General features: G+C 44.1%; 1 protein-coding gene and 1 long non-coding RNA gene across 5 annotated transcripts in view; one reads left to right on the forward strand and one right to left on the reverse strand.

The window, feature by feature from the left end:
• The first annotated feature begins 450 nt into the window (after positions 1-450).
• Positions 451-25,266, forward strand: part of LOC139564509 (atrial natriuretic peptide receptor 1-like) — a 70,192-nt gene continuing 45,376 nt past the window's right edge. Inside the window, exons 1-2 of one of the 4 annotated variants that reach the window (XM_071384095.1) lie at positions 451-1,374; positions 2,398-3,212. In XM_071384095.1, the coding sequence (XP_071240196.1) occupies positions 2,447-3,212 (766 nt within the window). In that variant the 5' untranslated portion in view covers positions 451-1,374; positions 2,398-2,446. The remainder of the gene's footprint in view (positions 1,375-2,397; positions 3,213-25,266) is intronic. The other 3 variants (XM_071384092.1, XM_071384094.1, XM_071384093.1) reach the window with 3 other exon arrangements.
• On the reverse strand, positions 6,563-16,169 carry LOC139564513 (uncharacterized). The gene is made up of 3 exons (XR_011672760.1): positions 14,914-16,169; positions 9,000-9,084; positions 6,563-8,672 (listed from the first exon to the last, which is right to left on the reverse strand). It is a non-coding gene; the product is annotated as an uncharacterized lncRNA (long non-coding RNA).

Below are 25,266 nucleotides of genomic sequence, written 5' to 3' on the forward strand. Positions count from 1 at the left end.
TGTTTTAATTGGTGTATGCTTACTTAGATTTTGACTTTACGCAGATTAAGATAAACAGAGTAAAGTGTTTACATGACTATTGCATAATCTGTCTACTGCCATAATCAGTTCAATATAGAATTATTACTGTCCATGTTAACCTGATATACATGTTCAACCCCCGATATTTTATGAGAAAGATGCATGCACTCAACAACTGGTAACATTTCTCTCAACATAGACTGTTGGACATGCTTTTAAACACAGCTCCTCTGTGGTAGAATGATTTATCACTGTGCTAATTGCTTGAGAATAAATATTTGTATAGATTCACTCCTCATTTCTCGCATTCTCTCTCCTTTCCTCCCGCTCCAGTAGAAACGAAAGCCTACCCCTGTGCATGAGTAAGACGCCGCCACAAGGTGAACATACACACTTTCATACAAGCACATACACACTGTTCCAGCGTCAGGCAGTCAGTCTCTACTCCGACTGGCCAAGGCTGCCTCAGATGGAACTTCCATAGCCTCAAGCTATCCAGCGTAACACTGAAATAGACAGAGTACAAGGGATACTGGCATGAAACCAGACATACACACACAGACACCGGGATCTACAGCTGTGTGAGGAGCGGGACACACCCTCAGACCAGACGAAGGGAGGCAGAGTGTGTGTGTGCGCGTTTCTTTGACCTGTGGCTGTAGAGGATTTTCTTGGTGTGTGACGGCACACTACTGTTGTCATCTCGTTTTCTCTACCTGATGCCGTGGGATTTCATGACCCTGGAGTTCAACAGCTGACCCATGCAGGCATAGAATCAGCTTCCCTGAGTTGGGGACCTGCAACACAGCTAAAGGTGCTGAGCAGTGCTGGTACTTTGCTAGCCTTTCCCTGGAATATTTTCTAATTCAGGCAAAAAGTTCTCATGCTACAACTATGAAACAACAGGCACATTTTCTGCAGAGATATGCTACTTTGTATGACACAGCAAATAATCAAGGACTGTCTTTGCTTAGCCTAAAATAATTGAATCAGGAAAGCCAACGTCAACTTTGTCCAGTCTGTTTTCTTTGGTAATAAGAGGTGGGAGCTAGTACCTCTCAAATTACTGACTGTGGCTGTGCATTAATTCTGTTGATTCTCCTATTTATTTTTTTCTGGTTTCTTTGTGCGCACTAAAAGGAAAAACTTCATTGATGTTTTTTTTGGCCGATATCCCCCGCTTTCGTGAACCACGCGTTGCCTTTTCGCGAGTGTCGCTTGCCCATCAGCACCTCTGCACACACACAGCTCGAGCCTCCCAGCTGATATTTCACCTCAGTCATTGACAGTCACACATGCCAAGACGTCAGCATAAACCGGAGCTTAACATGGAGGGAGTAAACTCAATTTAAGGTAATTGTATTGTATTTAGGCAAATGTCAAATATGTTTTTGTAGCTGCAACACATTTTAATCCATGTTAAATTATATCGTCTACAGCCAGACAGTGCACCACATGTACTCCAAAATGACTTTTGAGTGTAACGTTAGGCTCTGATGTGAGAACAAATCTTTAGGCCTAAAATAAGGCTAATAACGTTAGCTGGAAAAAAACAGGTATACCCTCCTTATAACGTTTTAAGGTTTTGTTATGTATACATTTAGAATCTACTAGAAAAATCCTTTATCTGATTTCAGACATCAGTTTATCATAACCCTAAGCGCCCTATTACTCAATTGTTTTTGTTTTTGATAAAATACTTTATAAACAAGATGTAACGTTAGCCTATAGCTTCAAATGAATCAAAGTAATGTTAATTGCCCTCAGACTGAACACTGCTCTATCTAGCCTACATGCATGTGAAAATGCCATGCAAAGCACTTTCGATAATTGCTCCATTGTTTTGGTATTTGTTGGTGTACCAGGCTTTGATGCTAAACAAGTCTCAACGAGTGCAGTTAAACAATTAAATCAATGCATATCCTGTCAGGTGCAAGCTTAATGGTCCATCAGTTTGATAGAGGCAATTAACAACCATGTAGTTATCTAGGAAAGTTCACCTTCACCATAACTTACTAAAGGGAGCCGTGACAAGTATTTTGTCACACACGTTGACATTCTTTGATGCATGGTTAATTATTCCATTTATATTCTCAACTCCTGAGTATAAATCTGATTTGAGGGGACAGAACTGCCCAGTAACTCAGTAACTCCAGTCTGGTATAAGGGAGTCACCCTCTCATATATGTTCTATAACATGTTAGTGCAAAGGCCACTCAAACGTGACATGAAGAAAAATAGTTTGAGGGAATTCAGCTGTGACGAAGCAAAACAGCTCTTTGAACAGAGTTGAACCGACATGAAGAGACTCCAAACTGAGCCTTTCGTGTGTGTCTGTGTGTGTGTACAATAGTCTCCCTGTGTCTTCCTCTTAAGCTCGACAGGATAAATAATTCACAAGGACATTATTCAGCAGCCTAGCAGGATGAGGATGGAGGGAGAGAAACTGTTGCTGGTTCTTCTTCTGCTGCTGGGTGCCTGTCTCCAGTGGGTCCAGTCTGGCAAGTCCTCCCGGCACCGTGATTCACACCGACGCCCCAGAGAGCACCGGGACCATCGGCAGCACCGGAACATCACGCTGGCCATCATCCTGCCACAGAGAAACACTGCCTACCCCTGGGCCTGGCCCCGTGTGGGTCCGGCTCTGGACCGAGCCATTGACACCATCAACACTGACCCAGCGCTCCTCCCTGGCCACCACCTGGGTTACGTGTTTGAGAACAGCGAGAACGAGGAGGGCATCTGCTCTGAGTCCATCGCCCCACTCATGGCTGTTGACCTTAAGTTCGCCCACGACCCCTGGGCTTTCATCGGGCCGGGCTGTGACTACACCTCCTCCCCAGTGGGCCTCTTCACCACCCACTGGGACATCCCCATGGTAACGGCGGGCGCCCCAGCCGTGGGCTTCAACGGCATCAACATGTACCCGTCCATCACCAACACGGGCCCCACGCACAAGAAGCTGGGCAAGTTCGGCCTCCATATCTGCAAGCACTTTGAGTGGAAGGAGCAGGTGCTGCTCATGTTCAGTGACAACAAGAAGGACGACCGACCGTGCTACTTCGCTGTGGAGGGCCTCTACACAGAGCTGCACTTGAACAACATCACCTCGGTGGACCTGGTGTTTGAGGAGAACACTGGACCAGTCAACTACTCTGACCTGCTCCACAACATCAAGCAAGATGGCCGAGGTGGGTCCCCTATATTCACTACACTTTATTCACAGCTTTGTATTCTACATATTGTGAGAGCAAATCTGTTAATGTTCAGTGGGTTGGCACAGTGTCTTTTCGTTTTAATTTCTGTCTGGAACTTATTTCATTATGGTTAGGCTTTTCAGCCTAAGAACAGCCTAAAAATAACCTTCTTGGAGCATGTTATTTATTCAGCCTAAGCCCTCATGACATAGATTTCTTTGTTGACACAGCTGTACAAAAATAGCTAAACTGTATGTGCTTGTTTTCACATTTACGATTGTGTGTGTGTATGTGTCTCACTTATTACCTATGATATTTGATGGCCCCTGCCCTCTGAATGATTCGTAGCAGCATGGCTTGTTAAGCGTGGATATTAGCTTTTGATCCTTGCTGCAGGGCATGGATGCCCTGGCAGCCTGAGCAAGAATTATGAGCTCAATCGATGCTGTGCAGATCAGACAACTCACTGCTGCAGATGGCCTGTCCCCAGGACAGACAGAGATAATAAGATCGGCGTCATTAGATGATACAGCAGTTTTATGAAACCCCTCAAATTTTTGCCCTCAATTTTTTTCCACTGTATTTTGGTTCAGTTTACCCTTCTGCTGCCTTTGAGGAAATGGACACAGTGAGTACAAAGCAAACACAATTCATTGCTACTCCAATCTATCACTTTCTTTGCAAAGTCAAGTGAGTCAACAAATAGATAGATAAGCCTCTCGATTGGTTCTCTATGAGCTTCCCTCTCCCGTTCCCACACGGGTATAAAAACGTCTCCAGAGAAGACATATATTAACAGAGGTCAAGAGCCCTGCGACATTATAAGGGAGCTGCAGTCAACATATCAGATCTGTAGGTATTTCCTGCTAAACAGACTCTGTCATTGGGCTAATTACCCTGGCCCTTTGCTTTTTGTTGGTCTGCAGTTCATCATATTTAACCAGAGGTGAGCAAATTATGGACTTAGTCAAATTAGGAATTTGTTCAAACAAAACAGGTAATCCATGTCCTGGAACAAATACTACATCTGAGTATTTCTGTTCAACAAGAAAGCATGTGTGACTTACCATGTTTCTTTTTGTTTTCACACTGTGAACTTCGTTGTTTTGGTTACATGGATCCAAATGTGTACTTTATGGAGCGCCAGAAGACTGTTGTCTTTGGCTTATTCCAAATTCACAGGCATCATGGTGTGATTGATTATGGCTTTTAGTTAAGGTTGTCTAACCCCTTTAGAGGAAGAAAAATAAAAAAAAGTTGTCTAACTGAGATCTGGTAGAATGGCCACACTAAGCCATGCATTTTGATGGAGTGCAGTTGACCTGTGTGCGCAGAACTTATGAGTTGTTTTATGTATTTAGGTTAAAGGGGCAATCTGCAGTTGCTACATCCATGTTTGGAATTATAAATGAATTATATGTACCCATTGATTCTTGAAGAATATAACTTATAAATGCCTCATGAGCTTAGTCCAACTGCCATACCCCATCAGAACCCAAAATACAAGCTTGTTTTACTCCAGTGTTTGTAAACAAAGTAAATATAAACTATATAGCTGCAAAACATGGTTAAATCTATTATTTTAATATCATGGATGGTCAGTCCTGGCATCCATAGCTCTGTCTATGAATTTGAGAGTGGTTACATTTCTCCAGGCCCATTTTACCGAAACAGAGATTACTTTAGTTCTTTAACTACTGATTCCCACTTTAAAGTGTCTATTTAGCATTAACAGTCGGAAAATGTTTAACCCAAAGACCTTCATAGACATATGTTTTTTATTGCTCATACACCTGCCTGGGAAAAAGCCATCGTAGGGGATGCAATGTTTCATTAGATTAGGACCGGTGTAAAATATAAATAATAATTTAGTAAAAAGGCTGTTTCCTGAATATAATATCTGCCATGGCCCAGTTAGGAATCAAAATAAACTAAACTCCCATTTATTTATCAGCAAATCTCCAATGCTTGAAACAGCCATTTGTACAACTCCATTTAGAAGAATACCCATGGACGAGTTATAGTGGAAATATGACTGACTCAAACAAGAAAAGACTTAAGTCATAAAGTAGCAAGTGGAACATTTGGGTTAGCCTACACAGTATATGAGAGTACAAAAATACTTCCTGGTTGTAACTCTGTTCTGTCAGAGCACACAATCAGCAGTTGATTTACATGTTGTGGTGGTTGTCCGTTTGTTTCAGAACAGCAGATGGTTTGAGGATCAGACAGACCTGCTTCATATTCAGATTTCAGCTCAGAGACAAGTAATACTACAACAACACCAACACTCATCTCACGCTATGGTTGGAGAGAGTGAGGGGCAGGAGTGCTCAATGTGCAAAAAAATATATGTGTGTGTGGTGTGAAAAGATATTGTAACAGCCCCCCCCAGCCCACCGTAGCACATAGACACACATCTGTCACACTCACCAGCAGTGCTGTGACCTTTTCCTCAGCACTCATCAAGAGAGAGGAAGCCTTTCACAATATGTTCCCCCACCTCACCACCCCCTGCCGCCATCCCTAGGGACCAATAAATAAATACGCACACTATTATGATGAGGAAATGACGCCAGAGACGGTTTGCGTGCTACAGGGACCTCAGTCTGTTGTTTGGGTGCATTCATTGTCTCAACAACTGTTGCTTCACCCAATTGCCCCTTTTACTGAAAAAAGGGGCAATTGGATTGTTTTGGACTGGTTTCATTGTTGCTTCAGGGGCCTTAACAATAATCCAGGAGAAAAGACTGAAAGTGTGGTCACTCATATCTCCTTGTGTGTGTGTGTCTACACTCAAAAATGAAAATGTCTTAGATTTTCCACAGACCTTAAAAGTGGTCTCCTGATGTGGTTTAAGCATTGTTGTGGTTTTAGAACAGGGATGGGTCAAGGTCTCAACTTTCTGTTGTGAGTTAGAATACTAGAATATACAAGGTGCAATTTCAAAATATGGCTGTGGATTTTTCTCTTGTTTTGTTAGTAGGGTTGCACATTTTGGGGAATATTCAGAGGTGGAAATTTCCGTGGGATGTATTGGGAATATATGGGAATTAACGGGATTAATATTAATACCATTTAAATGTAGATGTTTTTTGCATTGGATATATTTACCATATCATATGGAGACAGGAACATAAACCTTTTACCTTATCATAAGTAGACAGAATTGCAAATGATTGAATCCTTCCAATAGAAATAAAAAAAACTATTTAGTTACGAATTGAACTTTAATTAAATGAGTTGACTATTCTGTAAAATGATAGTCTAGAAACTAAAGCTTTGGTTGTCTTCCTCTCAGGCTTCCATGTCTTCTCCCTGGACCACCTCAATGTCCACCTCTTGAACATCAGACTCTGAGGCCTCATCTTCACTGTCACTTTCCAACCTTGTTGAGGATGGCTCATTGTCAGGCTCAAAAAGCCTCACATTTGCCCGGATGGCCACCAATTTGTCAACACTTGTATTGGTCCGCCTGTTGCGTCCTTTTGGTGTGTGTGTTCCCAAACAAGGACCAGTTGCGCTCTGAGGCGGCTGATGTTGGTGGGATTTGGAGGATGATGGAAGCAACAGGGGAAAGAGTCTCAGATCCACAAAGTCCCTTCCACCAGATGGCTGATGAGATATGTTGGCACGATTGCCATATTGCATCTCCATCCCAAAGCCCTTGCTTAGAAGTGTACTTCGCCAGACTGCCAAGAACCTTGCCCTCATCCATGCCAAGGTGGCGAGACACGGTATTGATGACACCATGTTCTTGCCAGCATACTGGGGTCCAACATGTACACTGTGGCGTGTATGGGCTTCAGGCAGAAGTCTTCACGCTTTTGATGTATTTCAGAACTGCAGTTTCCTCTGCTAGCAACAGTGGTGGGCAGGGCAGTACGGATTTCTTCTCTTACATCTGCAAGCAGAGTCTGAACATCAGACAGGATTGCATTGTCTCCCTCAATCCGTGCAATGGCTACTGCTATAGGTTTCAGGAGTTTCAGGCTGCTTACCACTGTCTCCCAAAATACATCATCGAGGAGGATCCTCTTGATGGGGCTGTCCATATCGGCAGACTGTGATATGGGCATTTCTTGGAGAGACTTCTTGTCCTCCAGGAGACTGTCAAACATGATGACAACACCACCCCAATAGGTGTTGCCGGGCAGCTTCAATGTGGTGTTCTTATTCTTCTCACTTTGCTTGGTGAGGTAGATTGTTGCTATAACTTCATGACCCTTCACATACCTAACCATTTCATTGGCTCTCTTGTACAGTGTATTCATTGTTTTCAGTGCCATGATGTCCTTGAGGAGCAGATTCAATGCATGAGCAGCACAGCCAATGGGTGTGATGTTAGGGTAGGACTCCTCCACTTTAGACCAAGCAGCCTTCATGTTCACAGCATTCTGTCACCAGTGCATTCTGTCAACTACCGTCTGTTGTCACGAACGTCGTCAGGGTGGAAATGACCGGACCAAGGTGCAGCGTGGTGAGCGTACATTTCTTTTTATTTATGAATGTCGCCAACAAAAACAAGAAACAACTAAAAGAATGTGAAGCTGACTAGGGCTATACAGGCCACTAACACAGACAACTACCCACAACTAAGGTGGAAAAACAGGCTGCCTAAGTATGATTCCCAATCAGAGACAACGATAGACAGCTGTCCCTGATTGAGAACCATACCCGGCCAAAACATAGAAACAGAAAACATAGAAATAAAGAAACTAGAATGCCCACCCTAGTCACACCCTGGCCTAACCAAAAGAGAGAATAAAAGCCTCTCTATGGCCAGGGTGTGACATCTGTGGTCCAAGGTCATTGACTGCCTTCAGCTCATCTGCAATGTAGAGACCCGTGTGTCTGTTGTCCCTTGTGTTTGTGCTCTTGTAGAATACTGGTTGAGGGGTGGAGATGATGTAGTTAATTATTCCTTGCCCACGAACATTCAACCACCCATCAGAGATGATTGCAATACAGTCTGCTTTCTCTATGATTTGATTGACATTCACTTGAACTCTGTTGAACTCTGCATCCAGCAAATGAGTAGATAAAGCATGTCTGGTTGGAGGGGTGTATGCTGGGCGAAGAACACTCAGATATCTCTTCCAATACACATTTCCTGTGAGCATCAGAGGTGAACCAGTTGCGTACACAGCTCGAGCAAGACATTCATCAGCATTTCTCTGACTACGTTCCTCCATTGAGTCAAAAAAACTTCTGATTCCAGTAGGAACATGAGCTGTTGCTATGGATAAGGTGACCGATTCATCATTTTCACCTCGAATAGAAGTAGAGGGACTTTTGTCAGAGGTTACTTGTTGTGAGCGCTGAGGGAACCTTATTGGCCAGATGATTCTGCATCTTCGTTGCATTCTTCACATATGATTTGGCACAGTATTTGCAAATGTACACAGCTTTTCATTCTACATTAGCTGCAGTGAAATGTCTCCACACATGTTCCTGTAAAGATTAGAAAGAAATGAGTAAAACAAACCCAAATACAATTCCATGTACAGATAAATAGCTAAGGAGTTAGATTAAACAACTCCTTTGTAAGATAAATGTTTTAAAATGAAACATACTGTATATGGAAACAGGTGAATTAACACTCCTCAATTAGCAAGTTAAAACCCACATGTTAGTAAAAACGAACCAGCAGAAATTGTTAACAAGTTAGAAATTATTTAAACACACTTTGCTGTAGGCTACTATTCACCAGTTAACAAAAAAATTATGTATGTCAAATAAAATATATTCACCCCACCCAGTATTGTAATCAAAACTTACCAGAAAGCATGTAGTCCTTGGCTCAGACAGTGTAGTAGTGTGGGCTCAATAGCATCTCATTAGTGTGCAGGATCTTGAGAATCATCTGTAGATGTGATGGAAGAGTGCACTGCACATGTGATGGAAGAATGCACTGTGCATGCAGAGGGTTGCAATTCCATTGAATTGGGGATAGTTTAACAAAAAGATGCCACAAGACCTAGAATTGCCTTGTGTATCCCACAAAAAAGGTTCACTGTTATAAGCTAACTGTTTTTGATGAATTTAATCAAAATTCCCCAAATTCCAGGGCTCCCATGGAACATTTCCGGAAATGTAATCTTCCCCATATTGTGTGTGTGTGTGTGTCTGCCATCTCTATCAAGCAACCCAATTGACTGCACACAAAAAGAGCAACAGCCAAAAACATTTGGCAAAGTCTGAATTTTTTATCTACTTTGAAGAAATGTTTGGACAGAACACAACAAGACATTTATCAATGTCGTAACCTTTTTTCACAATATTTTGTATTATGAAAGACCAGATTGGTTCTTGTTTAATTTCAATCAGTTTAATTACACAAGCCAAGGAATCATGTGAATCGGGCGTTTATCAACCTACAGTTGAAGTCAGAAGTTTACATACCCCTTAGCCAAATACATTTAAACTCAGTTTTTCACAATTCCTGACATTTAATCCTAGTAAAACTTCCCTGTCTTTATTTTAAGAATGTGAAATGTCCGAATAATAGTAGAGAAAATTATTTCTTTCAGCTTTTATTTCTTTCATCACATTCCCAGTGGGTCAGAAGTTTACATACACTCAATTAGTATTTGGTAGCATTGCCTTTAAATTGTTTAACTTGGGTCAAATGTTTCGGGTAGGCTTCCACAAGCTTCCCACAATAAGTTGGGTGAATTTTGGCCCATTCCTCCTGACAGCTGGTGTAACTGAGTCATGTTTGTAGGCCTCCTTGCTCACACACGCTTTTTCAGTTCTGCCCACACATTTTCATATAGGATTGAGGTCATTGCGTTGTGATGGCTACTCCAATACCTTGACTTTGTTGTCCTTAAGCCATTTTTTCCACAACTTTGGAAGTATGCTTGGGGTCATTGTCCATTTGGAAGACCCATTTGCGACCAAGCTTTAACTTCCTGACTGATGTCTTGAGATGTTGCTTCAATATATCCACATAATTTTCCTTTCTCATGATGCCATCTATTTTGTGAAGTGCACCAGTCCCTCCTGCAGCAGAGCACCCCCACAACATGATGCCGCCACCCCCGTGCTTCACGGTTGGGATGGTGTTCTTCGGCTTGCAAGCTTCCCCCTTTTTCCTCCAAACATAACGATGGTCATTATGGCCAAACAGTTCTATTTTTGTTTCATCAGACCAGAGGACATTTACGATTTGTCCCCATGTGCAGTTGCAAACCGTAGTCTGGCTTTTTTATGGCGGTTTTGGAGCAATGGCTTTTTCCTTGCTGAGCAGCCTTTCAGGTTATGTCTATATAGGACTCGTTTTACTGTGGATATAGATACTTTTGTACCTGTTTCCTCCAGCATCTTCACAAGGTCCTTTGCTGTTGTTCTGGGATTGATTTGCACTTTTCGCACCAAAGTACGTTCATCTTGAGGAGACAGAACGCATTTCCTTTCTGAGCGGTATGGCGGCTGCGTGGTCTGATGGTGTTTATACTTGCGTACTATTGTTTGTACAGATGAACATGGTACCTTCAGGCATTTGGAAATTGCTCCCAAGGATGAAGCAGACTTGTGGAGGTCCACCAATTTTTTTCTGAGGTCTTGGCTGATTTCTTTTGATCTTCCCATGATGTCAAGCAAAGAGGCACTGAGTTTGAAGGTAGGCCTTGAAATACATCCACAGGTACACCTCCAGTTGACTCAAATGATGTCAATTAGCCTATCAGACGCTTCTAAAGCTATGACATCATTTTCTGGAATTTTCCAAGCTGTTTAAAGGCACAGTCAACTTAGTGTATGTAAACTTCTGACCCACTGGAATTGTGATACAGTGAATTATAAGTGAAATAATCTGTCTGTAAACAATTGTTGAAAAAATTACTTGTGTCATGGCACAAAGTAGATGTCCTAACAGATATGCCAAAACTATAGTTTGTTAACAAGAAATTTGTGGAGTGGTTGAAAAATGAGTTTTAATGACTTCAACCTAAGTGTATGTAAACTTCCGACTTGCTATTTACGATTATCATTTGGCTGACCAATTACCGTCATCCAAAATCCATGACAGTCACAGGCCTATAAACACACACACACACACATCTCTCTCGTCAAATACCAGCTCCAACATGTCAAATGGGGTTAGAGGCTATGAATTCAATTTTTTTGCCTCTAGTCATTTTACTTTGTTCTATTCTTATCAGAGTGGCTCTGCTACAGAACAACAACAGGATAGCCTCTGCTGAAGGCCAAATTCTATTATGCAGATTATCTAAATTACATTGATGTCCCCAGTCATTGAATTCCAAAGACATACATTGCTTAATAACATGTGTGGAAATAATTTTAGAAAGAGAGGGTCCAGATTGTCTAGTCTGGCTGATTTGTAAAGGTCCAGATTTTGTAGCTCTTTCAGAACATCAGCTATCTGGATTTGGGTGAAGGAGAAATGGTAGGGGCTTTGGCGGGTTGCTGTGGAGGGTGCCGGGCAGTTGACCGGGGTAGGGGTAGCCAGGTGGAAAGCATGGCCATTCGTAGAGAAATGCTTATTGAAATTCTCAATTATAGTGGATTTATCAGTGGTGACAGTGTTTCCTAGCCTCAGAGCAGTGGGCAGCTGGGAGGAGGTGCTCTTATTCTCCATGGACTTTACAGTGTCCCAGAACTTTTTTGAGTTAGTACTACAGTATGCAAATTTCGGTTTGAAAAAGCTAGCCTTAGCTTTCCTAATTGCCTGTGTGTATTTGTTCCTAACTTCCCTGAAAAGTTGCATATCATGGGGGCTATTCGATGCTAATGCAGAACGCCACAGGATGTTTTTGTGCTGGTCAAGGGCAGACAGGTCTGGAGTGAACCAAGGACTATATCTATTCCTAGTTCTATTTCTTTTGAATGGGGCATGCTTATTTAAGATGGTGAGGAAGGCACTTTTAAAGAATAGCCAGGCATCATCTACTGACGGGATGAGGTCAATGTCATTCCAGGATAGCCCGGCCAGGTCGATTAGAAAGGCCTGCTCGCAGAAGTGTTTTAGGGAGCGTTTGACAGTGATGAGGGGTGGTCGTTTGGTCGCAGACCCATTACGGATGCAGGCAATGAGGCAGTGATCACTGAGATCTTGATTGAAAACAGCAGAGGTGTATTTGGAGGGCGAGTTAGTTAGGATGACATCTATGAGGGTGCCCGTGTTTACGGATTTGGAGTTGTACCTGGTAGGTTCATTGATAATTTGTGTGAGATTGAGGGCATCAAGCTTAGATTGTAGGATGGACGGGGTGTTAAGCATGTCCCAGTTTAGGTCACCTAGTAGCACGAGCTCAGAAGATAGATGGGGGGCAATCAATTCACATATGGTATCGAGGGCACAGCTGGGGGCAGAGGGAGGTCTATAGCAAGCGGCAACAGTGAGAGACTTGTTTCTGGAAAGGTGAATTTTTGAAGTAGAAGCTCGAATTCTTTGGGTACAGACTTGGATAGTAATACAGAACTCTGCAGGCTATCTTTGCAGTAGATTGCAACACCGCCCACTTTGGCAGTTCTATCTTGGCGGAAAATGTTATAGTTAGCGATGGAGATTTCAGGGGTTTTGGTGGTCTTCCTAAGCCAGGATTCAGACACGGCTAAGACATCCGGGTTGGCAGAGTGTGCTAAAGCAGTGAGTAAAACAAACTTAGGGAGTAGGCTTCTAATGTTAACATGCATGAAACCAAGGCTTTTACGGTTACAGAAGTCAACAAATGAGAGCACCTGGGGAGTGGGAGTGGGGCTAGGCACTGCAGGACCTGGATTAACCTCTACATCACCAGAGGAACAGAGGAGAAGTAGGATAAGGGTACGACTAAATGCTATACGAACTGGCCGTCTAGCACGTTCGGAACAGAGAGTAAAAGGAGCAGGTTTCTGGGCTCGATAGCATAGATTCAAAGCATAGTGTTCAGACAAAGGTATGGTTGGAAGAGAGTGCATTGGAGGTAAACCTAGGCATTGAGTAATGATGAGAGAGATATAGTCTCTAGAGACGTTTAAACCAGATGATGTTATCGCATATGTAGGAGGTGGAACAACATGGTTGGTTAAGGCATATTGAGCAGGGCTAGAGGCTCTACAGTGAAATAAGACAGTAATCACTAACCAGGACAGTAATGGACGAGGCATATTGACATTAGAGAGAGGCATGCGTAGCCAAGTGAACATATGGGTCCAGTGAGTGGTTGGGCTGACTGGGGACACGGCGATTCAGACAGTTAGCAGGCCGATGCTAACAGGCTAACAGTTAGTAGGCCGGGGCTAAACAAGCTAGCAGTTAGCAGACCAGGTTAGCAAGCAAGCAGTTAGCAGGGGCTAGCAGTTCGCAGACCGGGGAAGGCAAGCTAGCAGTTAGCGGACCGGGGCAGGCAAGCTAGCAGTAAGCAGACCGGGGCTAGCAAGTTAGCCTTTGGGGGAATGTCGCGATGGGGGTAAGTCTGTTATTGCCTCTTCGTGCGGTGATGTCGATAGACCAGTCGTGGAATTAGTAGGGTTCCAGGTAGCTATAGGTAGCTAGCAGGTTAGCAGAATGGTCCTTCAGCGGGCGTTGCGCCTGAGGGGCCTGTTGGAGTCCTCGGGCAGATTATGTCGGTATTCCAGTCGTAGAGGATCGATGGGGTTCCGTGCCCCGTACCGGCAGTAGAAGGGGTCCGGATATTGTAGCCCAGGAGTGAGCTTCGGTGGTAGCACAGGAGCCCTGCCCGGGCCAGATTCCTCACCCCCACCATCACCTTGGTATGCTAATCAGTTATATTTTGGAACGGGCTGTTTTAATCAAGGACGGTGTAGCTTCACAGGTGGTTCAGTATCAGTCCCATTCATCTTATTTTTTTGTTTATTATTTATTTATTTTAAATTTGACCCCCTTTTCTCCCCAATTTTCGTGGTATCCAATCGCTAGTAATTACTATCTTGTCTCATCGCTACAACTCCCGTACGGGCTCGGGAGAGACGAAGGTCGAAAGCCATGCGTCCTCCGAAGCACAACCCAACCAAGCCGCACTGCTTCTTAACACAGCGCGCCTCCAACCCGGAAGCCAGCCGCACCAATGTGTCGGAGGAAACACCATGTACCTGGCCCCCTTGGTTAGCGCGCACTGCGCCCGGCCCGCCACAGGAGTCGCTGGAGCGCGATGAGACAAGGATATCCCTACCGGCCAAACCCTCCCTAACCCGGACGACGCTATGCCAATTGTGCGTCGCCCCACGGACCTACCGGGCGCGGCCGGCTGCGACAGAGCCTGGGCGCGAACCCAGAGACTCTGGTGGCGCAGCTTGCACTGCGATGCAGTGCCCTAGACCACTGCGCCACCCGGGAGGCCCCCATTCATCTTATTGATGAGAAACTATCTACTGTCAAAGCCATACAGTAAAGATAATCACTTCCAAAGAAAGAAGATCAAAGAAAGGCTGAGTTATTTTCCTTTTCACTACACACCCACATGCCCAGTGATTACATAACTTCTATAGGTTAGTGAGAGTACAGTATGCGAGTAGAAAAGCTATACACTGCATATCCAAAAGCAAAGCTTGGGTTGTTAATCATTAGTTGAGGAAATGTACAGCACCCAATTGCTTGACGAGATAGGAGCACTCAATAATCCCATTCATCCCAATGGGATTACCTGTCTATAAAGAAATGTCTATACACAGTTTAAAGAACATCACACTACCTGCGAAAGGGAGGGGGTGATTTTTCAATTACCTTTCATGGTGGCAGATCTTTGTAGAGATTGTAGAAAATGTTGATGAGCGAGAGAGTTTTGGCAGTTGAGCTTGTTATCCCAGTGTTAAGAGGGACCTGTAACTCTGTGGGGTTGTTGACATCACCCTTGCCTCGACATGACCCCTTCACTCCATAGCTTGGACTTCCCAAAAGGGGTGACGCAAGACCCTGGAGCTTCCATCTCTTCTAGCTCAATTCCTCCTGTCGCTATGGTTGCTGAGGCAGACGGTGGCCATGCTGAACTAAACTACCCACAAGGCCGTGCCCAGCCTTGCCTTTCCCTTTCCTCCCCCTCAGCCCCCTCGGCCCAGTCCATCTGGCATTAGTTAAAAATTAATATCCTGGAATCCTGGAGAGGCAAGGAGAAGGAGGGGAGTCTGACATGTAGGCCTATAGTTTGCCTTAGAGCCTGTGGGAGATGGTAGTGGTGATGGTTGTGGTTGGTTTTAGATTTGTTGGTTTGCATGATTACACACAGACGAGTCAACACACACATTGAGTTATCTTCGTGAGTTTAGGCCTGCTGTTCATCACAGGTGGAGTCTGGAGTCCTGGGAGGGACGGAGGCTGCTTCTGCCGTAATGGTTCAACTTTGAACGCACTCCCATCCTAGTTTAACATCTAAAAAAGCTTTTTATAGTTAGACATTGTATAATTGGATGTTTTCTGTATGATGTTGAATATACACTCTTGGGAAAAAAGGTGCTATCTAGAACCTAAAAGCATTCTTCTGTTGTCCCAATAGAATAACCCTTTGAAGAACCCTTTTGGTTCCAGGTAGAATATTTTTGAAACCAGAAAGGTTTCTATATGGAACCAAGAAAAGGTTATCCTATGGGGACAGTCAAAGAACCCTTTTGGAACCCTTTTTCTAAGAGTGTTTAGATAAGAAATGCTCTAAACTAGATACTGGATTGTAGTTTAGTTATGGCTGGTAGTTCCATGCCTGGGACAAATCCACAGACTTCTCTACCACATTTTGGGACAATTAGCTCCCAGGGTGTCTAGCATAAACACACGCACACACACGCACACACACGCGCACATGCACATGCACACAGTCTCTCTGAGTGCATCTCCTGCTGAGGAAAATCATGATGTCAGAACTTGATGTGTCATAAAAAACAACACAACCTTCAACATTTGTTCTTAGAGAGAGATAGCACAGGACTAAATTCAAAAGACTCTTGTATCTCTCAATTAGCATAGAGCATTTTACATTTTGAAAGCTGACCCTCTTTAGACTGTCTTCCACCATTTTCAGCACTCACAATTAATTTAGATAGTACAGTAGTTTACCTCGATGTTGAAATGTTAGGGATAAGGCCTGTTATCATCTCAGGATGGAATCAAGGAAATGTTTGTGAAGTCTTGTACCAATTTTAAATAATTCTCGTGGTCAGAGTCTTTTATATAAGGAGTCTTTATGGTAGGGTAAACCTAATGGTTTGTTCACACTATGATGGAAATATTGAACTGAGGCAAGGTTACCCCACAGACAGAAATTAGCAAAATGATTATAAAACCAATAATCTGTGGGACTCAATGTTTCGAGTAACTTTAATTCAAAGCTCTGGTGTGGCCTCTTGTACCATCTCATCTTTGATCTGAAAGTCAGTTCCACTGTTGAGTCGACCAGCTCTTTTCTCCCTGGGGCATTTTCCAAGGCTCTCCAACCTGTTTGTGTTGTTTGTTTGTATCAGTATATATCCATGTAAAGTTTTTGAAATTGTCTTTTGAGTCATCAGATAAACAATACCATATTTCTGGTCAGATCCCTGCAGGCCTAAGCTGCGATACAAGAGGCTCTTGCTGATTTCATCCCACCTTTCAATAAGGCCCTATTGGGTTTGTTTTGTGTGCTGTGTGTGGCTGATGGCAAATGAAGCAAAACAGAAATTCAGTATGAATGGGTTGATAGTAGCCACAGTCTAAGAGAGGTATAGTATCTCAATAGTGTTCACTTATAGATGTCCCACTGGGCACAAATGTTGCTCAAAGTACTTTGATTTACATTTGATTGGATTGTCAACTAACAAGAAATGAACCAAAATTGGAACCATGAAAAATTGGGTGAAAAAAAGACAAACATTCCCAAAATACTTTTAAGTTGATGACTTTTTGCAAAGTTGTTTGTTGAAATGACGTGAAAACAACGTTGATTCAACCAGTTTTTTCCCAGTGAGATGGTGACTGCATGGACACATAGAGGGGTTGTTTGGAGTGAAGTACACAGTGACATACTGCGACATACTGTTACATCATTCTCATTTAATGTGCCAGCTTCGGGTCCCCATACACTGGTCTTCTTGCTTTCATCCAAAGATCCCAATAGGTATGCCAAGCAGCAATGTTTCTAAGTAATATTCCATATAAAAATATTAATTGGGATTCACTTCCACTGTCTGCATATTGCAATTTGTAATTGTAATGCAATTAGATAATGTCATGGTTAATCAAGAACCAGGGAAGTCTGCTGTCTCTGTCACTGTCACTGTCACTGTCACTGCGGAATTGTTGTGTGTTCAGGAGGAAGTTGACAGGTCCTACATCACAGTAATTCAAAGACTAAATCAAGTGTCTTTGTTTCTCTGGAATGTTTTGGGAGATTACACTGACACAGAGGGATTGATTATGTTATCAATCACCAATTTATAGGAAAGGAAGAAGTTGTGTGTGGTTGTGAGAGACAGAGTAAAGAGGGCTACAGAATTCAAAGCGACAAACAGACATCCGTGACTCGATAACGGCCAATTAAAGTTTGTAAATAAAACATTTTTAAAAGTTTGTAAATATATAATAATGGTCCATCAGCCTGTCTCTACTCTGCGGTTGTGGACTCTGAATTAAGTTAAGAAAAATAAATTAAGGTGGAGGGAGAGAAGGAAATGGAAAAAGTAAGAACTGTTCTTATTCCTTCCTTTCATCGCTCTCCCTCTCCTTCTAACACCCCCCTTATCTCTCAATGTCACCTTCTGATAACCTTGTGTGAAGGTAAGAAAATCAGACAGGATGGTGTGGTGACGTGTGACAGACATTTTGTTTGCTATCTCCGCCTCACTCTTGCTCTCTCATCCAGTTGTCATGGTATGAGCTGGGCTGTCCACAGTGAAACCAATACACCATCAGTTCTTCCTGAGGTTGGAAGTTCAAAGGAAGTGTCAGACTGCCTGAAGATGATAGTGGAAATGTGTGTGACCCCGCACTTATCAGGCATGAAAGGTATGTAAAGTCACAGTGTTTGCTCCGCCCGGTGCCGGGGTCAGGCCTGGGCTTTGCCCCCTTGTACCGCTCTACACTCCTCTAGCCGTTATGCTATCCTGGTTTGTTTCAATCCACTCATGTTGTCAACAGCTTGTCTTACACCAAATGTTATATATCTTGGTGCCACTAAAAGTTGAGTGTGGCACCAAACCACTGGTGGCGCCATTGTTTGGAGGGGATCCGGATGAGGATGGAGTCTCACCAGGAGGAGGGCACTTAGACCCTCCTTATACTTTTGTAAGCCTCCTGAGCCCAGGGCGACCCGGGAGATCCCTTTTAGTCTCCTTAGGTTTGTTGGTTTGGTTCCACTGCTCACTTCCTGAACAGTGTCATTAAACCCTGAAACAATAGAGCCGCCAGGACAGGAAGTACGTGCTACAGGAATGTCATCACGCCCTTGGAGACTTCCTGTGCCACTCTTCCACGCCACACGGTGCCAGACCAGACCACAATAAACTAGATAAGACCAGGGACGGACTAGAAATGAAAATGGCCCTGGACTTTTTGACTCAGACCGGCCCACCAAAACCCCCCCAGTGATACACCACTATCCACGCCACACTTTATGTAAACAAGATTACTGAACAATATTTATAACAATAACTTTAGCAAAATAGATGTCAAATAGAATAAGGGGAACGTGTTGCTCTTAGGAGGAGGCTGGCTAGAGGGAGCACATATTGGCACAATGGCACTGGCAGCAAGGTGGCAAGAATCTCTGGAACCATCTGACCAGTAAAATAAATAATACAAGAAGAAATTTGTAGGTGAAAAGACTGGTGAGTAGGCAAGTCAGAGAATAAAATTAAAATAAACATATTTCCTACTTCCTTAAATTAGCAATTTCTGCAGCAGTTTACTTCTCTCATCAATGCCATCTATAACCAGGTCACTGTCCAGGGCCATTTTTTTATTTATTTATTTATTTAACCTTTATTTAACCAGGTAGGCAAATTGAGAACACGTTCTCATTTACAATTGCGACCTGGCCAAGATAAAGCAAAGCAGTTCGACACATACAACAACACATAGTTACACATGGAGTAAAACAAACATATAGTCAATGATACAGTGAAAAAAAATAAGTCTATATACAATGTGAGCAAGTGAGGTGAGATAAGGGAGGTGAAGGCAAACAAATATATGTATAAATAAATAAAAATATAAAAAGGCCATGGTGGCGAAGTAAATACAACACAGCAAGTAAAATAAAAACTAAAAACACTGGAATGGTTGGTTTGCAGTGGAAGAAAGCGCAAAGTAGAGACAGAAATAATGGGGTGCAAAGGAGCAAAATAAATAAATAAATACAGTAGGTAAAGAGGTAGTTGTTTGGGCTAAATTATAGATGGGCTATGTACAGGTGCAGTAATCTATGAGCTGCTCTGACAGCTGGTGCTTAAAGCTAGTGAGGGAGATAAGTGTTTCCAGTTTCAGAGATTTTTGTAGTTCGTTCCAGTCATTGGCAGCAGAGAACTGGAAGGAGAGGCGGCCAAAGGAAGAATTGGTTTTGGGGGTGACCAGAGAGATAAACCTGCTGGAGCGCGTGCTACAGGTAGGTGTTGCTATGGTGACCAGCGAGCTGAGATAAGGGGGGACTTTACCTAGCAGGGTCTTGTAGATGACCAGGAACCAGTGGGTTTGGCGACGAGTATGAAGCGAGGGCCAGCCAACGAGAGTGTACAGGTCGCAGTGGTGGGTAGTATATGGGGCTTTGGTGACAAAACGGATGGCACTGTGATAGACTGCATCCAATTTATTGAGTAGGGTTTTGGAGGCTATTTTGTAAATGACATCACCGAAGTCGAGGATTGGTAGGATGGTCAGTTTTACAAGGGTATGTTTGGCAGCATGAGTGAAGGATGCTTTGTTGCGGAATAGGAAGCCAATTCTAGATTTAACTTTGGATTGGAGATGTTTGATGTGAGTCTGGAAGGAGAGTTTACAGTCTAACCAGACACCTAGGTATTTGTAGTTGTCCACATATTCTAAGTCAGAGCCGTCCAGAGTAGTGATGTTGGACAGGCGGGCAGGTGCAGGCAGCGATCGGTTGAAGAGCATGCATTTAGTTTTACTTGTATTTAAGAGCAATTGGAGGCCACGGAAGGAGAGTTGTATGGCATTGAAGCTCGCCTGGAGGGTTGTTAACACAGTGTCAAAAGAAGGGCCAGAAGTATACAGAATAGTGTCGTCTGCGTAGAGGTGGATCAGAGAATCACCAGCAGCAAGAGCGACATCATTGATGTATACAGAGAAGAGAGTCGGTCCAAGAATTGAACCCTGTGGCACATCCATGGAGACTGCCAGAGGCCCGGACAACAGACCCTCCGATTTGACACACTGAACTCGATCAGAGAAGTAGTTGGTGAACCAGGCGAGGCAATCATTAGAGAAACCAAGGCTGTCGAGTCTGCCGATGAGGATGTGGTGATTGACAGAGTCAAAAGCCTTGGCCAGGTCAATGAATACGGCTGCACAGTATTGTTTCCTATCGATGGCGGTTAAGATATCGTTTATGACCTTGAGCGTGGCTGAGGTGCACCCATGACCAGCTCTGAAACCAGATTGCATAGCGGAGAAGGTATGGTGGGATTCGAAATGGTCGGTAATCTGTTTGTTGACTTGGCTTTCGAAGACCTTAGAAAGGCAGGGTAGGATAGATATAGGTCTGTAGCTGTTAGGGTCAAGAGTGTCCCCCCCTTTGAAGAGGGGGATAACCGCAGCTGCTTTCCAATCTTTGGGAATCTCAGACGACACGAAAGAGAGGTTGAAAAGGCTAGTAATAGGGGTGGCAACAATTTCAGCAGATAGTTTTAGAAAGAAAGGGTCCAGATTATCTAGCCCGGCTGATTTGTAAGGGTCCAGATTTTGCAGCTCTTTTATAACATCAGCTGACTGTATTTGGGAGAAAGAGAAATGGGGAAGGCTTGGGCGAGTAGCAGAGGGGAGGGCAGTGCTGTTGTCCGGGGTAGGGGTAGCCAGGTGGAAAGCATGGCCAGCCGTAGAAAAATGCTTATTGAAATTCTCAATTATAGTGGATTTGTCGGTGGTGACAGTGTTTCCTATCTTCAGAGCAGTTGGAAGCTGGGAGGAGGTGTTCTTATTCTCCATGGACTTTACAGTGTCCCAGAACTTTTTTGAATTTGTGTTGCAGGAAGCAAATTTCTGCTTGAAAAAGCTAGCCTTGGCTTTTCTAACTGCCTGTGTATACTGGTTTCTAGCTTCCCTGAAAAGTTGCATATCACGGGGGCTGTTCGATGCTAATGCAGAACGCCATAGGATGTTTTTCTGTTGGTTAAGGGCAGTCAGGTCAGGAGAGAACCAAGGGCTATATCTGTTCCTGGTTCTAAATTTCTTGAATGGGGCATGCTTATTCAAGATGGTGAGGAAGGCATTTAAAAAAAATGTCCAGGCATCCTCTACTGACGGGATGAGATCAATATCCTTCCAGGATACCTCGGCCAGGTCGATTAGAAAGGCCTGCTCGCTGAAGTGTTTCAGGGAGCGTTTGACAGTGATGAGTGGAGGTCGTTTGACCGCTGACCCATTACGGATGCAGGCAATGAGGCAGTGATCGCTGAGATCTTGGTTGAAAACAGCAGAGGTGTATTTGGAGGGCAAGTTTGTTAGGATGATATCTATGAGGGTACCCGTGTTTACGGAATTGGGGTGGTACCTGGTAGGTTCATTGATAATTTGTGTGAGATTGAGGGCATCAAGCTTAGATTGTAGGGTGGCTGGGGTGTTAAGCATGTTAAAATGTAGGTCGCCTAGCAGCACGAGCTCTGAAGATAGATGGGGGGCAATCAGTTCACATATAGTGTCCAGAGCACAGCTGGGGGCAGAGGGTGGTCTATAGCAGGCGGCAACGGTGAGAGACTTGTTTTTAGAGAGGTGGATTTTTAAAAGTAGAAGTTCAAATTGTTTGGGAACAGACCTGGATAGTAAAACAGAACTCTGCAGGCAATCTTTGCAATAGATTGCAACACCGCCCCCTTTGGCCGTTCTATCTTGTCTGAAAATCTTGTAGTTGGGGATGAAAATGTCAGAATTTTTGGTGGTCTTTCTAAGCCAGGATTCAGACACGGCTAAAACATCCGGGTTGGCAGAGTGTGCTAAAGCAGTGAACAAAACAAACTTAGGGAGGAGGCTTCTAATGTTAACATGCATGAAGCCAAGGCTATTACGGTTACAGAAGTCATCAAAAGAGAGCGCCTGGGGAATAGGAGTGGAGCTAGGTACTGCAGGGCCTGGATTCACCTCTACATCACCAGAGGAACAGAGGAGGAGTAGGATAAGGGTACGGCTAAAAGCTATGAGAATTGGTCGTCTAGAACTTCTAGAGCAGAGAGTAAAAGGAAGTTTCTGGGGGCGATAAAATAGCTTAAAGGAATAATGTACAGACAAAGGTATGGTAGGATGTGAATACAGTGGAGGTAAACCTAGGTATTGAGTGATGATGAGAGAGATATTGTCTCTAGAAACATCATTGAAACCAGGTGATGTCATCGCATATGTGGGTGGTGGAACTGTGAGGTTGGATATGGTATAGTGAGCAGGGCTAGAGGCTCTACAGTGAAATAAGCCAATAAACACTAACCAGAACAGCAATGGACAAGGCATATTTACATTAAGGAGAGGCATGCTTAATCGAGTGATCAATAAGGGTCCAGTGAGTAGAGGTTGGTTGGGGTCACGGCGATCCAGACAGCTGGCCGGGTAGCATAGTATGGAAGTCTATTTGTAGATACCTCGTGCGTTTCCGTCGGTAGGTTAGTGGGGTTCCGTGTGGTAGAGGGGATCAATCCAAATTGGCAAAATAGATATAGTGACCCAAGAAGAAAATAAAATAAATAAATAATAATAATAATTGTCCGATATACTTATTCAGATAGCAGCCGATAAGACAGCTAACGGTTAGCGGGCCCCAGTTGAGCGTTCAGGTAACGTCGGGACGGAGGTGCCAGTTGGATAACTCCCTCGGGCAGATAACGTCGGCAGTCAGTCGTGAAGGCCCGGTGGGGCTCCGTATCTGCAGCAACAACAAAACAAAAAAAAAAACGGGTCCGGATAGGTGACTGTAGCCCAGGAATGGCTGATGGAACTCCTCAGCTGGCTAGCTCCGGAATGATTTGAGTTTGCTCCGGGATCGACGTAAGCCAATAGTCACACGGTTTGCAGCTAGCTAGCTGCAAATGTCCAGAGCCTGCGGCTGAAATCCGGGGAAACTGAGAGAGAAAAAAGTCCCGGAATGCTCCGGTCCGAGTCGCGTTGCACAAAAGTGCCGGTAGATTATCGAGCTAAAGGAATAGCTGATGACCACAAAACGTGGGCAGCTGAAACACCAACGCTAGCCAGCAGACCGGCTAATTTCTGGGCAGCTACAGATTAGCTTCTGGCTAGCTATCGGATAGCTTCTGGTTAGCTTTCTGGCTAGCTTCTGAATTAGCCCCTGGCTAGCTTCCACGGTGGATTTTCAGATTTGAGGTAAATAATACTTTTTTGTAATTGGTGAAGCGGGTTGCAGGAAAGCTTTTGCAGGAAAGCTTTTGTAGTTGAGTTCTTGGATAATAAAATATATAAAAGATATGCGAAGAAAGGTGTAAATATATATATATACAGGACACGACAATACGAAACAGAAATGACGTCTGAACTGCTAAGCCATCTTGGAACAAACAAAAAACAAACAAAAAAACATCTCGCTCAGTAGCCATGAGCATAAAAGCCTCCAGGTGCTGTTGAGCCTACTCTTGATGAATTTCAGAGTAGAGAAGCTCCGCTCACAAGCTACCTGGGTTATTGACAGGGTAAGTAGGATCTTGTAAGCAAGGCCCAGGATGTGGTATGCGTCGTCAATAGGTTGTACTGACTAAGAATACAGTAGCAACACACTGGACAGTCCTTGCAAGATGAACAGCTCTTGTTCACCATCTCCACCTCGTCTTAATTTCCTTCAGGTCCATGATCCTCCATAGTCCTGGTTGTGTATTCTTCAAATCCCGATTGTTTTAACCTAGTCCACTGTTCTGCCAGACTCATGAGCTCACTCTGTAAATTGGCCACCGTTGCTCTGCTGTCAAATTTGATCAAACATTTGCTTAGTTCTTGAAGGGCTGTCTGTGGAAGGCCACTGGCACTGGATGTTAGCTGACTAAAGTTTTTAGGGTCCAGAAGAGCCATGTCGGCATACAAAGTGCCATTACTCAGAAATCGCAGATGGACGTTATCTATACCTGTATCCAGAATTTGATTATGGACACCAATCCTGTATGCACTCTCTGCCCCAATAAATGTCTCATATTGTGTCATCTCTCCAGGCATGGTTTTCTTATTTCGAGCCCTTTTTGTTGGCAGAGTGGTCTCTAACTCCAGCTCTGTTTCCTCATCCCGTTCCTGCGACTTCCTGTTGGCCCACTGAACAAATGTGTCTGCAGCTGCCTTGACTTTTTCAAAATCTCTTGCCATTCCTTTCAGCTGCTCCTCTGTAGACATAACCATACTATAAGGACACCAGGCGAGACCCAAATGCAGACACAGGAGGCAGATGGTTGAGAGTTCATAAACCAGGTCAGTCCAAACAGTACCAGGCGATAGGCAGGCTCGAGGTCAGGGGCAGGCAGAGTGGTCAGGCAGGCGGGCTCAGAGTGAGGACAGGCAAGGGTCAAAACCAGGAGGGCGAGAAAAGAGAGACTGGGAAAAGCAGGAGCTGAGACACAAAAACGCTGGTTGACTTGACAAACAAGACGAACTGGTACAGAGAGACAGGAAACACAGGGATAAATACACCGGGATAATAAGCGACACCTGGAGGGGGTGGAGACAAGCAATAGGACAGGTGAAACAGATCAGGGTGTGACAGTACCGCCCCCTCTAGGGGCGCCATCTGGCATCCTACCTGGGCGCATACCTGGTTGACCGGGGTGTCGGCGGTGGAAGTCGGCGATGAGGGCTGGATCCAGGAACCCAGCACCTCTCCTCCGGGCCATAACCCTCCCAGTCAACCAGGTACTGGATACCCCTGCCCTGTGGTCGAACACCCAGGAGGCATTTTACCGTGTATGCCGG

Source organism: Salvelinus alpinus, chromosome 35 (assembly GCF_045679555.1).
Source record: "Salvelinus alpinus chromosome 35, SLU_Salpinus.1, whole genome shotgun sequence".
Lineage (NCBI taxonomy): Eukaryota > Metazoa > Chordata > Actinopteri > Salmoniformes > Salmonidae > Salvelinus > Salvelinus alpinus.